The sequence below is a fragment of the Caretta caretta genome, chromosome 6 (assembly GCF_965140235.1).
Source record: "Caretta caretta isolate rCarCar2 chromosome 6, rCarCar1.hap1, whole genome shotgun sequence".
Classification (NCBI taxonomy): domain Eukaryota; kingdom Metazoa; phylum Chordata; order Testudines; family Cheloniidae; genus Caretta; species Caretta caretta.
In genome coordinates, this window is record NC_134211.1 from 39174698 (window position 1) to 39191138 (window position 16441).

The window sequence follows — 16441 nt, forward strand, 5'->3', positions numbered from 1 at the left end:
GCAAAAAAGGCAGAAGAAACAAACAAAGAAAGTGAAAGGGCTGCTGCTCTGGCCTGTAATACAGAAAGGGAATAATTTTTCAAAGAAGCAGGAAGGAAGAAGAAAAAAAGAAACCCAAAAACATTTAGGAACTGAATGTCTTTTTGCATTGGTAAAGGGATATATAGCCCGTCTCCTCTAGGAGAAGCATTTTTTCAGGAACCTGTTCAGTGGCCCATGCGAAGCTTTCATGTTCTTACGGACAAAGGCCCACATTAGAAATAAAAACTATCAAAATTGACATCTTTGTAGGTACTCTAAAGAGAGGTCAAGGACCAAACTAGCATGGAGACTGAGGCTATGTCTACACTGCGCTTTCATCAGTAAAACTTTTGTCGGTCAAGGCTGTGAAAAAAACATCCCCAACCAACAAAAGTTTTACCCACAAAAAGCAGCTCTGTGGACAGTGCTTTGTCAGTGGGAGACGCTCTCATTGGGGGTGGTTTTCTTTTGTTGGCAGGAGAGAGCTCAGAAAGAGCAGCTACACTGCGTACCTTACAACAGCACTGCTATAGCGGCACAGCTGTGCCACTATAGCAGCACAGCTGTGCACAGTATAACCTGAATTACCTTCTCACATTTAGAAGTTCTCCCTGTAATTCAGGACTTGGTGGGGCACAACGAGGTATATCACTCCCCTTTTACATCTACACTGTATTCTTCTTTCAGCAGCATGTAGAGTAGGTATTTGTTAGCCGCCCTAGCATGGGTTTAAGTAGCAGTGTAGAACAGCTTAGGCAAATGGAGTACAGACACTCCTGAAGGCTGTGGGTATGTACCCAAGTACATATCCTACACAGCTCTTCGCGTGCCCAAGCCATGCCTTCTTGTCTACACTGCTGTTTTTAACTGTGTAGTATCCTGCTACCTCCCAGCTGCTGGAGCTTTTCCACATCACAGGAAAAGACTTCAGCAGTGAGCAAAGGCTCTGGCAGCTCCCGGCTGCTAGATCCCTTCCACGCGGCAGGTAAAGACTGGCAGTGGGGGAGGTTCTGACCACTCTGCTGCAGGGAAAGGCTCCAGCAGTGAGGATCAGCCTTTCCCACCAGCCCCCTTCCATCAGAGCCTTTCCTCATGGCAATGAAAGTATCTGGCAGCCGTGAGTTGCTGAAACCTTTCCCTGCTGCCTCCCCACTGCCAGAGCTTTTCACTGACACGTTTAGCTACACATACCATACACGCTGCTGAAACTGGTGTGCAATGTAGACGTAGCCTGAGGCTTACTTTTTACCTGCCCTTCAAAATAGTTTTATTTCAGTGTTTACCACTGAAAATTGACATTAAATGTTGATCATAAGAGAATTGGTATTGAAAGCTTTGGCTAGATTAATCTAATGTAATATCAAGACTCCTTTTTTGTTGCATAGCTCATTTTGAATTTCTAGCAAGCCCATCACACATCGGGATCTGTGGATAATTGAGGGCTATGTGGTGAGAAAGCAGTTCAGTCTCCTTGCTACTTCAATCTTTGACCTTCTTGCTCATGCCCTAGAAGCAGGCCTTCAAAAATAATGGACACACACCAGCAGGGCACTGTGGGGATTCTTACATTGCCTCTACCTATGTTGAACTTGCAAAATGAACAAGTGTTAGACTTTAGTTTTAAGCACTGTCAATAAGTTTGGCCAATATGATCTATTTTTTTAATGTGCTTACGAAGTTTATTTAATCATTTGTGTGTGTTTTTCTCTTAATGGTAAGTGTTTAAAATATTCAGTAAAGAAAAAGGCTTTAGTTTCAGGCTTCTAAAATATAATTACACTATAGACAACACTTAAAACAAAAATAATAACTCACAGATACCTAATTTGTTTATACCTTTCACAATAATTTAACTTGGTTGAATATATATTTTTATATTTATGCTTATTTTAACATATGTATTATTTATCTAGAATTTGTACAATCTATAATACAAAACTGTATTTGCAAACCGATGAGTCTAGACTGTGACCTACAGCTACATTGAGTTGCTACAATATGGAGTCAGTCTTTATATGAGGAAAAAATGTATAGATTAAAAATCTTTATAGATTATTTGTTGTTTTCAAACCTACTGCATATGCCAACAGCGAAGTGCTAAACCTCCATTTTGGTGGGTTCCAATATTCATTGTCACTGTATGTAATCTGAATAATTGAACAGTTGCTATATAAACATGGTTTCAGAGGAACAGCCGTGTTAGTCTGTATTCGCAAAAAGAAAAGGAGTACTTGTGGCACCTTAGAGACTAACCAATTTATTTGAGCATGAGCTTTCGTGAGCTACAGCTCACTGCTCAAATAAATTGGTTAGTCTCTAAGGTGCCACAAGTACTCCTTTTCTTTTATATAAACATGGAATGCATTAAATATGAGACTCTTGCAGGGAGAAGGGATGTAGACAGAGCAAGCTGTATTTTAAACCATTTAACAAGGGTGCGGTGAACCCTAAACTCTTCAGTACAGGAAAACCCACTTTCAGAATCCAGGGAAAATCCATCCTATTACAGCAGGGGGAAGAGGAGAGGAAAAGGGGGATTTCAAGTTTAAGTGTCCAAATATTAGCACAGCAATAAGAGATTCCATGTTGATGTTATGCTTACTCTAACACTGTATTTTGCCTTTATATACAACAGTAATGTGGAGCTACACATATACCTAAGATAGACAGATAATATAATTAATAATAATAATAATAATAATCCAAAACAGAGATTGACCACTTGGAAAAGTTTATGATTTGCATTTCTTTAAGTTGACAAAGTTAACCTGAGTTATACAATATATGAGCAAACCTTACCCTATAAAATCTTTTGTAAATAATTTTTCTACTTCTAATTTTTTTCTCCCAGCTTTTTTAAAAAAAGGGGCTGAATTCTCTTGGACAAGTTTCTGCACAGAAGGAGCACTGTACTTCTGAAAACAGTGATTTACAAGGAAAAGGCGACCCTGAACAACAGGAGAGGAATAATAAGATGCTATAATCAAAAATAAATGATGAAACAAAGCTGCAAGTATAGCGAAGAGGTTTGGTGCGATCATAAACACGGGAGCTTCCCCATGATGGTTTAGGATGAGGTCACCAGAAGCTCTCAATATCCCAGCATTTGTAACCTCGCAATTCAGGGGCTACACCTACAAGACACAGTATTGTTCTTGACACCGCATCCCTCATTAGTCCATGCCGTTAACAAATGGGGCCACGCCTTCCACTGGGCCGCTTTTAATGTTGCCGTTTCGCTGTTTAATGCATGGGGAGAATGTTACTCCTTTGTACAGATTGCGAAACACGTTCGCTATACTGGGCTTCCCTAGGAATCGCCAAAGGAAAACATGAACTCTTGAACCCTAGCTGCAGATTTAACACAGACCTTTGAAGAAAGGGGAAGCCAGCAACTTTCCCTGCACAGGTTTGCCTCCCCCACTGACTGTTCAGAACCTGGTACAAACTCCAGCCCTGGGACCGCAGATTAGAGGAAAGGCGCCTCCTGCCAGCCTGCATCCACCCCCCGGGGCCCACTGCTGCTGGGGGAGAGAAAGAAAAGCTGCCCTGGCCATTGCGAACGTGCGTGTGCCGGGCCGCTGGGACGCCAGCCCGGATTCCAGCTCTCCCCGGCCCGCGCCGCGCCCGGACGCCGCTGTCCGCCCCCGCCAGCAGCGCGCCGTGGCCCAGTTACTGCCCCGCGGCCTTGCTCCTTACCGCCGGGCCCCAGCTGCGCCCCAGAGTCCGGCTCCGTGCCCCGCGGCTCCCTCCCGCAGCCCCGGCTCCCTGGAGGGCCCAGCCCCAGGGGACGCCCCTCAGGCCCTCCCCACCCGCCAGAAGTTCTTCTCCGCCCCGCTTGGCTCACACCGCGCGGAGAAGGGGGCCCCCAGAGAGGGCGCCGGTGACCCCCATGCGGGGAAGGCCCCGTCTGAGTCCCCGGCTTTTCCTGGCGCAGCCCCCCGGCGGACTCTCCTTACCTGGGCTTGAGGCTGCCCGCGCCTCGCTCGTAGGCCCAGGCGGCGGCTGGCTGCGCGGCGGCGGCGGCGGCGGCTGGAGCCAGCGGGTCGGCGAAGCTGGGAGTCGGCGGGTAGTTCCTGTCCATCATCGGGGCAGCGAGCGGGGCGCGGGGGCTGCGCTCGGGCCCTGCGTGCGGGGCGGCGGCAACGGGGACCGAGCAGGGCGGGTGGGAACGGCCCCCCTTCCCTCATGCGGGCCGGGCAGCGCCGCGTCTCCCCCTCCGTCCCCCCCGCCGCTCCGGGCCAGGCCGCCGAGTGCCTCTTCCCCGCCCCGCTCAGCTCCGGGCGGCGGCCGGCGGGCGGCTCAGGGGAGCTGCACGCGGAGGAGGCGGTGGCAGGGGCTGCAAGCCACCCAGGCGGAGACCCATGTCGGGCTGCTCCTTCCCAGGATGCACCTCCCCCTCCGCAGCTCACTGGGGCTGATGGGCTTCGGCTCCCGCGGGCAGGGGGCAAGGGAGGCCGGGGGGTGGAGATTGCCTAGCGGGGGGGGGGAGGGATGACTCGGGGCAAGGGGTGTCTGTAATCTAGCCTCGGAGAAAGGGGGTGGCTTTAATCCCGGTTGAAAGGGGGCTGCGGCCTATCTATTGGGGTGAGTCGAAAATATGGTGGGGAGATGTAATCCGGATGGGGGGGGGGGGCGGGAAGGGGTTTGTAAACAGCCCCAGAGAGGATCTCTAATCCGGACCCTGAATGCAAGGGAGGCCGGGGGGTGGAGATTGCCTAGCGGGGGGGGGATGGCTCGGGGCAAGGGGTGTCTGTAATCTAGCCTCGGAGAAAGGAGGTGGCTTTAATCCCGGTTGAAAGGGGGCCGCGGCCTATCTATTGGGGTGAGTCGAAAATATGGTGGGGAGATGTAATCCGGATGGGGGAGGCGGGAGGGTGTTTGTAAACAGCCCCAGAGAGGATCTTTAATCCGGACCCTGAATGCGAGGGCGAGTATTTAATCCGGAGTCCCTTTGTGAGGGAGAGGAGTGCTTAATCCCGGGGATTCCCGAGTCTCAGGGAGACTCGTGTGCGGGGGTGGGTGTCCCAGTCGGGGGAAGACTGAGCTTCATTAAGGGCTGAAATGTAATTTTCCTTCTCGGTCCGGAGCTGTGGCAGGTAAAGTGCCTGCGTCTTGCCACGCCCACCCCGTGCCCTCTGGCAAGCTTGCTGTGGACACCCGTGTTACACAGGAGGAGGCATGTTCTCCTTTGCCGTTCGCACTGGGGGGCGGCGGCGGCGGCTGCGGGGAGAGAGGCGCCTGCGCCTTCTCCAGTCCCAGCGGATCGTTTGCCTACAGTTTGTCAAATCGGGGAGTGAGGTAGTTGTTATTCTGCCCCATATGCGGGCAGTGATTGCTGTCCTGGAGAAGGAGGGATGATTCCCCCAACTCCCTACTTGCATTCCTTCGTGAAGCCTCCATATGTGGTGGCCCCCCACCTTGACAAATTCTCCCTACGGGGAAATGTGGTGATTTGTAGTTTATCCTCTTCCAACCAGATGAGAGATGTCTCCCTCCGAAGTTTACATTCAAAAGCAGGTGCCAAGCAGCAAGGATTTGTTGCAATGAGAGGACTCCGAAATTCCTTTCCTCCACCCAGCTATCACCACCACCGAAGACTTCCCCTAATTTTCATTCCTAGGTAGGGAGATTACCTTTTAGGGATTAATTTAAAAGCAGTTATACACAGTTTTCTCCCATTGGTGAGCAAAAGCTTTATTGTGAGTGTATTGCTGCTGATATATTCACAATCTCACTTAGGCTTTGTGAAATTTCCCTCAGTCCCTACTATCCCAGTTTGAGAACAGCTCTGTTGCCGACTGTTCTGTTTCCTGGGAGTTGTTTGTGTTGTTCCTTCAACAGCAGGAATAATAAAAAGAACCAGTTCCTCACATACCAGTAGATAGCATAGATATAAAATATTCAGAGAAGCAGGGGAGCCATTGAAACAAAATCAAACACCTTGACCTATTTTGTACTACATTGGCTTTAAAGGTGTAGACAACTTCTAAACCTTTTGCCATAATAATCAAAATACGTTAACTTAAGTACAGTGAGATAATAGTTATTCTTGATTTTCACATTTTCTCTTCTGTTCTTTTATCATAATATTTATTCCATTAAAATATCATCCCTTTCCTCTCATGATAAAATTAATATATTTTTGCCCCAGAGGCCCCTATCCTGTTCTCTCACCCACAAGTATTTTTTGTCACCACATCATGTTATTATCTCTTAATAAACATAAAATGCCATTACTTTGCATGGAGTTTTATGGAGATTAAATAAAAACATGGTTCCTGCTACAAAGATTGTAAAATCTAGGATACCTGAACTAGTGGAGAACCTCACTGGGAGTTCCGTGCGGCTGCAGAGATCCACCCGTGGATGTCATCGTAGGACTGAGGCCTACAAGCCTAGAACAGGAATATAGACAGAGAAAGGTGGCTAGTGAAAGGAGAGATGAGGGAATCAACTGTGTATATTAAGGCAAAAGAAGAGGGGTTCTCAGGAGAGATTTGAAGGTGCAATTTGAGGATGGATGGTGAACTGATAGAGTGGTGTTTCACATGTAGGGAATAGCATGTAAAAAGCAAGAGAAGGAGAGGACAAAAAACAAGGTGAGAAGAGTGCAGGCTGTGAAATGAGGAGTAGAGACTTGACAAGTTGGTGGTGCAGAGCCTTAAAAGTGAAGATGAGGAATTTAAACTTTAGAGGAAATGAATTTGAGGGAGTTGAATGGTCAAAACAGCAGCAATAGATTATTTAATCTTTTTATTGGGCGGGGGTTAAGAGAGAGTCAAGGCTTTGTTTATAATAGTCCAGACAGGATAGAACTATGGCTTGAACCAGTTTTGACAGTGGAGAGAAACATAAAGTGCAGATTTTATAAATGTTTTAAAGGCAGAAGCAACAAGATTGGGCAAGTCTGTATATGAGCAGATAAAGGAAGGGAGGAGTGAAAGATTAACCGAGTCTGTGAGTGTGAGTGACCAATTCGAAAACAAAAACAGTAGAGTGGTGAGTATTAATGAAGAACGGGAAAAGGCTAGAGAGTTAGGATTATAGGCTAGGAGTTCAGTTTTTGCCATGTTTCGTTTAAGGAAGCAGCAAGTCACCCATGAAGAGACAGGAAGAAATGAGGCCCTGGATGTAAGGGTAGAGGTAGATGTGAGAGTTATCAATACAGAGGTCATAAGAAACCATGAGAGTGCATAACGTCAGGCAGGGGCAAGGGTAGAGAGGAAAAGAGAGGGGACCAAAGACAGTGAGTTTTTCTTGTCCTTCCATATGACAGCACCTGTACTACTGGAGCTGCCCTGAAAGAGAGTGTGTCAGATAGGGTTACCCCCTGGAGAAGATATGGGTTTCTATTTACATATGAATTAAATGTGATGACAAAAAGTAACTGTCAGTTTTATGCTAATGCCTAAATAAATATACAGTTGAGGCTATTGAAAGTAGCATTTCCAGCAGGAAAGGATTTACATATTGTCTTGATTTCCCTGCAGGATCTCAAGTAATCTCCATTACAATATTACAATTACAATACATTGTTTCCTTCAAAACTGTGTGGGGGCGAGGTGAATTGCAGACGCCTATACCACACACAATGCCTTGCCAACCTTCAGTGTTTGATGTTAAGAACCTATGCTAATGCAGGGCTCCCACACAAGTTTTATTGCCAGAAGTATAGATCAGCCCAACATACTAATAAATGACAGCACTACCAGTGAATTATGGAGGTCATCTCAAATAAATGACAATAGAAACTATAGTATCCTACCACACTGTAAAAAGAAAAGGAGTACTTGTGGCACCTTAGAGACTAACCAATTTATTTGAGCATGAGCTTTTGTGAGCTACAGCTCACTTCATCGGAAAGCTCATGCTCAAATAAATTGGTTAGTCTCTAAGGTGCCACAAGTACTCCTTTTCTTTTTGCGAATACAGACTAACACGGCTGTTACTCTGAAACCTACCACACTGTATATTTTGTTTATACTATATTGATTAGAAAACAGGTATTAAAGAGAAAATGTACATATTAGTATTATGGTGTGTGACTCTCCGTGTAAAGACATGCTAAATAAGAGGTAAATAAGACCATGTGACTTTACAGTGAGGAAAAACAGTCCAACATACATACTAGTGTATTAATTAAATATCAGGCTGCTACAAACACATTTCCCAAATATTGCTGAGATAGGTCAGGTATCTTTTATAAGGGAAGGTGAGTGACATCTGCTGATTTGTTTCATTTCTTTGAAGTCATTGCAGCTGAGACTGATGAATGAACAGGGTGTAACTTGCATCGCTGAGGTCCACAAGTGCGGAATAAAGTCAGTTTATCTAATGGTTTGCATTTTATGCACACAGTATAAATCCACTTGCTCTAATGGCAAGCCCTAAGACCTCTGTAGCTTTTTGGCACACTGGCTTGGGTTACTTGTCTCTGTTCTGTACCTGGGAAATCCATACTGAATTGTGCTTATCTCAGTGTTTTACATTTTTGTGCTTGATTATTGTTTGATATGAAGGATATCATTTTTTCAGTCTTTTAACACAAATGTGCTCAGAAAGGATCCCACTTAAAAAGAATCAGCTCTTTATAGTGCCTGATCTTGATATTTTATCTCTCAGGGCTTTACTGAAAGGTCTTTCAGTGATCTCTCTAATGATTCTTTGATTGTCCTAATCTCTATTTTATGTTCAGTACTTAAGTTTATTTAAATGTATATAGTGAAATATATATATAAAGACAAGTATGTGTTTGGATTTTAAACTAATGTATATAAATTTAAAACCCTCAACACTAGTGTGAAAGTATTTAGATTATTTTGGTTCTTGTTGTGTTAACAAGTAAAATTTTGGTTTCAAATACAGCAATTATCTTCCTTTCAAGAGCTGAGCTTCAGTTGGCTTTATATAACAGGGACCTGATTTTCAGAGATGTCGAACACTTGCAACTCAAACTGAAGACAGTAGGAGCTGCAGATGCTATTGTCTCTGAAATCAGACTCCAAGTATTTAATGTTACAAAAGATCCTTTTCTGAGATATGTGCCAATGCAATTTTTGAATCTGTGGAGATAAATTAGAAAATCTTTCTTTTATACATCAGAAAACTAGATGGAATTAAGAGATTTAACAGCTGAAATTTAAATACTGTAATACAGTACTTGTGGTTTAGCAGGCTTAACTCACGAAGCTTGGCCTGCTGAGATCTTTTTTAGTAGTTTATTGGTTGCCACTTTGTTTCTGTAGAATTTAAGATCTTATTTAAAAAAAAAAATTACTGTTCAGAATGTCTTTTCCAGGGGGAAAACCCTGTATGGGGAAAGGAAACAGGGACTGCTGACTCTGATTTTCCTAAGAATTGTCCTATTGGGGGAAAAGACAGAATTTACTCTCCCACGGAATTGGTTGGGTTCAGTTCTCTAAACCTGCATATTGTGGGAGCACTATTGGAGGCAACTACATCATTATGGAGGCCTTTTGTCCCTCTGCACTCTATTGGGGCTGCCCAGGAATGCTGCCCCTAGACACTGATGGTTGTGGGTCACTGTGTAGGGGTCCACACTACCTGAGGTCTTATTATTGGCTCAGGATTGTCTTTCTCAGGGATGCCCCATCAGGTTTGAAGAGATTGTGCCACAGATACTTGCATGTATGGAATATATGAAGAAAGCTCTCTCCCCTTCCACGGCCCCATAAGGAAGATACCCTGGAAATGGGTCCCCCTGCTTTTGAAAGTGGAGGTACCTATCCCGCCCAAAGTTTCTAGCCCTTACAAATATGAACCTGTGCAGTGCTGCCTTTCTGAGTCTGCAGAGAGGGAGCTTGAAACTATAGCTCTGAATGACGGTAGAGAAACAAATAAAACCAAACACTTGGAAAATGTTTTGGATATACTGAAAACAACAATATTCTGATTCTTATAGAACTATACTTCATACCTTGAATACAGTGAATGTCCAGAATTCTTTCCCAGGTAAGAACACCAATTATTCATCCTTTTGTTGCTGAACTGTATTACTACTTACCATTTTCACAAAATTATCAGGTTATTGTATTTATTCAATAGGGTTAAAAATCATAGAAGTTACATATGGAAAGGACAGACTGGGTCTGTGGAGCACCATCCATGGTCCTCCTCTTCAGTAAATTTATCGCATGAGTATTGACAAGAGTGGACTGTGGGATTAGGAGGGGAGAGATGGATGCATGTGCTGGTTAGGGCAAGCTGATCCAGAGTCTTCAGCTGCAGTTGGTCAAGGAAGTAGGTGGAAGGCACATACTAACTGCAATATTTATCACTATATCTGAGCATGAAGCTACAGCTTAACTTTCAACAACAGAGAAAATATTATATTCTGATTATAGTCTGGAATTAGTAATACGTAACTTTGCAGCTGCTAGGGGATCAGAAGAGCTTTACAAACAAATGCAAGAATTTTAATGGTTAGCTCCACTGGAATAACCTTTTCCACTTGTGAACAAAAACTCCAGAACTGTAGACTCTTGGCCTTATGCTGAATGGATCAAAAATATCGAGACTCATAGACTTTAAGGTCAGAAGGGACCATCATAATTATCTAGTCTGACCCACTGCACATTGCAGGCTACAGAACCTCTCCCCCCCCCAGTCCATAATAGACCCATAACCTCTGGCTGAGTCACTGAAGTCCTCAAAACATGACTTAAAGTTACAGAAAAGCCACCATTTACACTAGTTTTAATTTCCAAGTGACCCATGCTTCAGAGGAAGGTGAAACCCACACAGAGTTTCTGCCAATCTGAGCCTGGGGAAATTCCTTCCCAAGCCTAAATGTGGTGATCAGTTAGACCTTGATCATATGGGCAAGACCCACCAGACACCTGGAAAATAATTCTTTATAGTAACTCCAAGCCCTCCGCATCTGGTGTCCTGTCATCAGCTGTTGGAGATTGGCTACATCGTAGGCAGGCTACATTGTAGGCAGTCTCATCATACCATCCCCTCCATAAACTTATCAAACTCAGTTTTGAAGCCAATTAGGTTTTGTGCCCCCACTGCTCCCCTTGGAATAATTCAGAGACTTTCAAGGTGACAAAAATATTCAAATTATTTACAGACCTATGTTCAGTTGAACCTCCAAAAAGCTGAGGCCTAAACTGAGCTAGGACTGATTGTCTTATAATGTTCTGATCCAAGTATAGTGTAAGAAACTTTTTGCAGCTTTACTAATGCCCACTGATTGGCAGATATCCACTTCTATGAGGGCTGCTATTTGTGCAGGCTTCCTTTAAGTGTGTAAATGCCAGAGTATGATATTCTCGCAGAGTAGAGGCTTAGATTGAGATTAATGAAGGGACGTAGGTATTGTAATGCTGAGCATCGCAGCACCTAATTTTTGGGCGACTAAAAAAATCACAGGAACAAAACTGCAATCCAAAAAGTCTAGGCTCCAGGCACAATGAATAGGGAGAAAGAAGTGCCTAAGAAGGTGATCCTCAAAAGCCTGCACTCTAGGTGTGGTGCCACCTAAAATAGCCAATGGGAGATGCAGATGAGGGGGTATGAGCGAAGTCCTGCTCCTCTCTTGGATTTAAGCGCCTTATCTGGGCTGCACGGAGGCGTCTACCTTTGCTTAGCGATCCATGAATAAGAACCTGACACCTGGAGTCTTTCTTCCAAGGAGCAGATTTTTGTCTTTCTGAGTATTTTGTAAAACATATGTGAACTTACACATATTTAGCTGATTAAACAAATTAATTAGGGCCTTGCGAATCCTCCCAGGTTAGCAGTTGTGGCCCTCACAGCAAAGGGTTATGTACAGTTGCTGAAATATGTCATTTCTCCAAAAGCAGGTAGCTCATTGTTTAACAAGGAAAATATTTTGTAAAACTTATCAGCTGTTATGGTTTGTATAATAGCCAAATACTAGAAATGTAACAATAAATCTCCATTTAAAAGTAAGATTTCTAGACCTTTAGGGCTTTTAAACTAGATCTGCTAGTAAGGCTTTCTATTACCAAGTTATGTTTAGTAGTCTCAGTTGTTAGTTCCCAAATGAAGTTGGGAGATATTGTTCCAAGAATTTGGGACCTTATGCTTCTATGATGCCATTTTTAAACTGTAATTGAAACAGACTGATATCCAGAAGAAAATATTTTTCCTGATCTTTTTAAACATCTTTGTTATCTATAAAATTAGGATTTGTTTTCTAGAGTTTCCAAGTTGTAGACTGCAGACAGCAGGCTGGTCTATGGTGCTGACTCCTCCTTGTTTCAGCTGCTTCTACTCTGCTTCTACGGTAATCAAGTGGCCCCACAAAGAAAAGCCTGGAAGCCTATAAAAGTAGCTGAAAATAAGGAAAAAACTACTTTAGCTGCCTCTTCTAGGTCAAGCTGCTTTCAGGGACCAAAGTCAGCAGTAGAACTGAATCCGCTATGGGAAAAGATGTGTCCAGTGGTGCAACTGAATCCACTATTGTGCAGTAGGTGGTTCTGACCAAGCAGTAAGGAAAGAGAGAGGAAGAAAAGGGAGCAAAGTAAAAGAGCATGTGCACAACTGTTGGGAAAAGAGGGAGAGGGTGGGTGGTACATAAAGACATCCTCTCTATAAAAGTGTCCACACAATGAAAATGTTTCAGAATGCCTATGCTATGTTTTCATCTAAATTTCTTGGGCCTACTTTAACTGAGATTAATAGTCAAACTCCAGTTCACTTCAGTGGCAACAGGATTGGGTCCACTGTTGATACATTATAAGAACTGCCATTCCCAGGATGGAAGTTAGTCTTATGTTGACTTTTCAGTTTTTGTCAAATTGTTCAGGCCAATTCTATTGAAGATAGTGAAGGCTACAAAACTGTATTTATAGTTTGAACTAAAATTGGATTTGTAATGAACTGGCACAGAAGTTATGAATTGCATGGAAGATGTTAATCTGAGTTCTGGCTAACTTTTCTTTTTAGGCTTTTACTCCATGACGATTAGGGGGCATTCTAAATTGTAGTCGTGTCCAAGCTAGGATAGGATTTTGTTGTTAAATGTAGACAATAGTGAAGGCTTCGGTACTTACGTTACTTTCTGTGTCAGATAGACTGCAAAAAGGGCACTGTAATGTTCCGTGTTTATTGTCTCTGTGATTCCAAATCATACCCACTCCCTTTACTATTAATATTTTTTTTCCACACTGGCCCTGAACACAGTGCCTGGGATTTCAAAATTGAACTGGGTTCTTTCTGCAAGTGGAATTCTGCTACTAGTTACATTAATGCAATCTCATTTCCCACAAATTCTGCACTTGGGTTTCTAGCTCTGCACTTGGTTTTCTAGTTCTAGAATTTGTCTGTAGACTCTTTATCATATATTGATAAATTAATTTCAAATAAATGAAGATGAACCTGTTTATGCCAGTAGCAAATTTGAGTATCATAAACAGAGTATATTATTGTTTTAATTCCTTTGTTCATCATGTGCAGAGGACAGATCAGTATATTACTGTGTAATGTCTCCAACAGATCTAGGACTTTAAAAACAACAGCTGGGCAAAACCTTTCGAATAAAGCAGATTAAACTTTTCTAGTTATAAAGCCAAATTGATGCCCACATCTTCACAATCCTTCAGAAAACAAGAGCAGGGAGTGGGTTTTTTCCAGGAAGGAATTTATGGTTTTATTCAAAACCATGCAGAACACTCAGGTTTCTTATAGTTGTAACCCAAAACCAAAGAAAGTGTGTCAGATTCTGCAGGGTTTCACTTTGAGTTTTCAGGTTTGTTTGAACTTGAAACACTGATTATTAAAGGTTGTGTGGGGACCAAAATGCAAAGAATTGACAAATTACATGCAAAGTGGATTTTGCATGATTCTAGTGGATTCCGGGGTGTCTTCCTTTTGCCTCAGCACCCTTGCTCCCGCTTTGCTGCTGCTCCTCCTCCTCCTCCTGCCTTGTTGAACTGGGCTCTGAAGTGTCCATGGTGGTACTCGGAGTGGAGGTGGGGTCACCCCCAAGTATCACATCCAGCTCTTTGTAGAAACGGCAGGTCACGGGGCAGCACCAGAGTGGCTGTTTGCCTCACGGACTTGGTGGTAAGCATTCCGCAGCTCCTTCACTTTAATCCTGCTGTGCAGTGCGTCTCGGTCATGGCCCCTTTCCATCATGTCCCTTGATATCTGTCCGTAGGTATCAGAATTCCTATGGCTGGAGCGCAGCTGGGACTGGACAGCTTCCTCCCCCCAAACACTGATGAGGTCCAGCACCTTGCCATTGCTCCATACTGGGGATCGCCTGGCACGTGGAGGCATGGTCACCTGGAAAGATTCGCTGAGAGCACTCCATGCCTGGCTGAGCAAACAGGAAGGGGATTTTCAAAATTCCCAGAGAATTTAAAGGGCGGGTCTGACAGTTGGTCAACTGAGGGCAGGGCAGCAGAGTTCAAAGTGATGACCAGAGTGGCTAGAACAGGCATTGTGGGACACTTCTGGAGGCCGATCAGAGCGCACTAACAGACCAGGGCATTCACACTAGTGCCGCGGCACTCCAGCGGGGGTGTACAAAACGTTATTCCACTTGCTGAGGTGGAGTACCAGGAGCGCTCTAGCCATGGAGTCAGAGTGTTCTACATGCCTTGCCAATTGTGGACGGGTAGTGAGCTAATGCGCTCGGGGCTCTTTTAATGCTCTGTAACTCGCAAGTGTAGCCAAGCCCTCAGCCTGTCTACCCCCCCTACTCCCCAAATGCTAGCAGTGTCCTGGCTTTTCTTCTACTTCCTTTTGCTCCTGGACATCCTTTTCTTTTTCCTCTACGTCTTACCTCCACTGCTTTGTTCGTTTTTCTCAAACGTGCAGTGTGCTACCTAGTTCTCATCTGTAGACATTTCTCTGCTCCTTTTGGCTCCCATCTCTGATAGCTCCTGGTGTTGGCTTGCAGCCCATCTTGCTGTTCCCTATGTTCCCTTTGTTGGTGCAATAACTCACCCATACTGGAGGCAACAAGGATCGTTTGTGATGAAAAACCTGGATATCTGTATAAACTTCTTGACTAAGAAAATGGAACTTGCAACCTGTGACCTACCAGCTTTCTGCAGATCACCCCGAGTGAGAGCTGTTGTGTTAGGCAGTCACTGGATAATCCCTTGAGTGAAGAGATTAGGTAGTTAACACACTAGAACTTTATAATTTAACAGCAGTTTTTGGTCCTCAGATCTTTTATGTATATTTTCACTTGTGCTTAAAGTTTCTGTTTAGGGTGATTAAGTATTTCTCCCTTCTGCTGTGGTTGGGTTTTGAAAGCATTTATTTTGAGAGATTGCTTTTCATGTTAATATGGAGACTGGTGCATCTTCAGCATTATGGGGGGGGGAGGGGGGCAAAGCAAGCACTCAGTGTCAAATATACTGTACAGTTTCCTATTATGGCAGAGGGTTTGAGGGCAGAGTGAAGTGCTCTAGTAAGATTAGGCAATAAAAACATACTAGAATAACACTGTTTTGGAAACAGATTTATTATATGTATTACAAAGCAGTCAGGAGTTATTGTTAAAATTACAGATAGAACAGCCAGTACATTTGGGGAATGTGTGCAGGTTCTGAAGAAAATCCATTTATTAACCTTTCTTGCTATGAAAATTTATAGCTGATAAATCTGTTATAGACACAAATACAAATGAGGCAGAATATGTTTTAAAGCATAGGTTCTCAACATCAGGCTCACAACTCACCCATCCCTTTTTTATGGCTAGATGGAGAGGCCCCAAAACTTTTCTTTTGTAATATGGGGTCACAATATGAAAAAAGGTTGATAATCATAGTTTTAAAAGAAGTACTGATCACAGTAATCTAGTGGTTTCATTATTTGCTTACAAGTGTTCCTTCTTTTCCCCCCCAAGAATGGTGGTACTAATCTAACCACAGGTAAAATTCTTCTATGATGCACTAGCTAGGGCTGGGCTTTGTTTCAGGAAAGATCTATTCCATTAAAACAAACTCTAGTTAATTTTACATGCACAGTTAGTTATTAAAACATGCAATCTTTCCTAAGCAATTTTGACAGCAGCATGGTTGTAGGGATATTCAAAGTACCCACTAAATTTTGATTGAAGTCAATTTCTCATTGACTAATGGGAGCAGGATCTAACTCCTCAAGCCCCTCATGAGTCAATGGGTATTTCTCTGACTCACTTTTCACACAGTACTTACTGTTTTGCTCCTTCACTATGCCCATTAAGTGTAAAATTATTCATTTTTTTAGTATCTTTCATTAGATTTCAAAATACATTATGAAAAGGTAGATATCCTCATTTTATCCAACTAAAGAGCAATCAAGGGATTTGTCCAACATTATTCATTTGACAGAACTGGAAACAGAACTTAGAAATGCTGATATCCAGCCATTTGTGTGACGGGTATGGCAATATCCTGCAATGTCCTTAAAATACCTTATAGTATGA

General features: G+C 43.5%; 2 protein-coding genes across 4 annotated transcripts in view; one reads left to right on the forward strand and one right to left on the reverse strand.

The window, feature by feature from the left end:
• The window catches only part of QSER1 (glutamine and serine rich 1), an 85743-nt gene extending 81293 nt beyond the window's left edge, over window positions 1-4450 (reverse strand). The window contains exon 1 of one of the 3 annotated variants that reach the window (XM_048852926.2): window positions 3981-4450. In XM_048852926.2, the coding sequence (XP_048708883.1) occupies window positions 3981-4108 (128 nt within the window). In that variant the 5' untranslated portion in view covers window positions 4109-4450. Of the gene's footprint in view, window positions 1-3720; window positions 3791-3980 lie in introns of those variants that run through there. The other 2 variants (XM_048852928.2, XM_075129447.1) reach the window with 2 other exon arrangements.
• An 81-nt stretch (window positions 4451-4531) lies between these two features.
• CCDC73 (coiled-coil domain containing 73) overlaps window positions 4532-16441 on the forward strand; it is a 250798-nt gene continuing 238888 nt past the window's right edge. The window contains exons 1-2 of the mRNA XM_048852773.2: window positions 4532-4608; window positions 9947-9996. The gene's annotated coding sequence lies outside the window, so the exon portion shown is untranslated. The remainder of the gene's footprint in view (window positions 4609-9946; window positions 9997-16441) is intronic.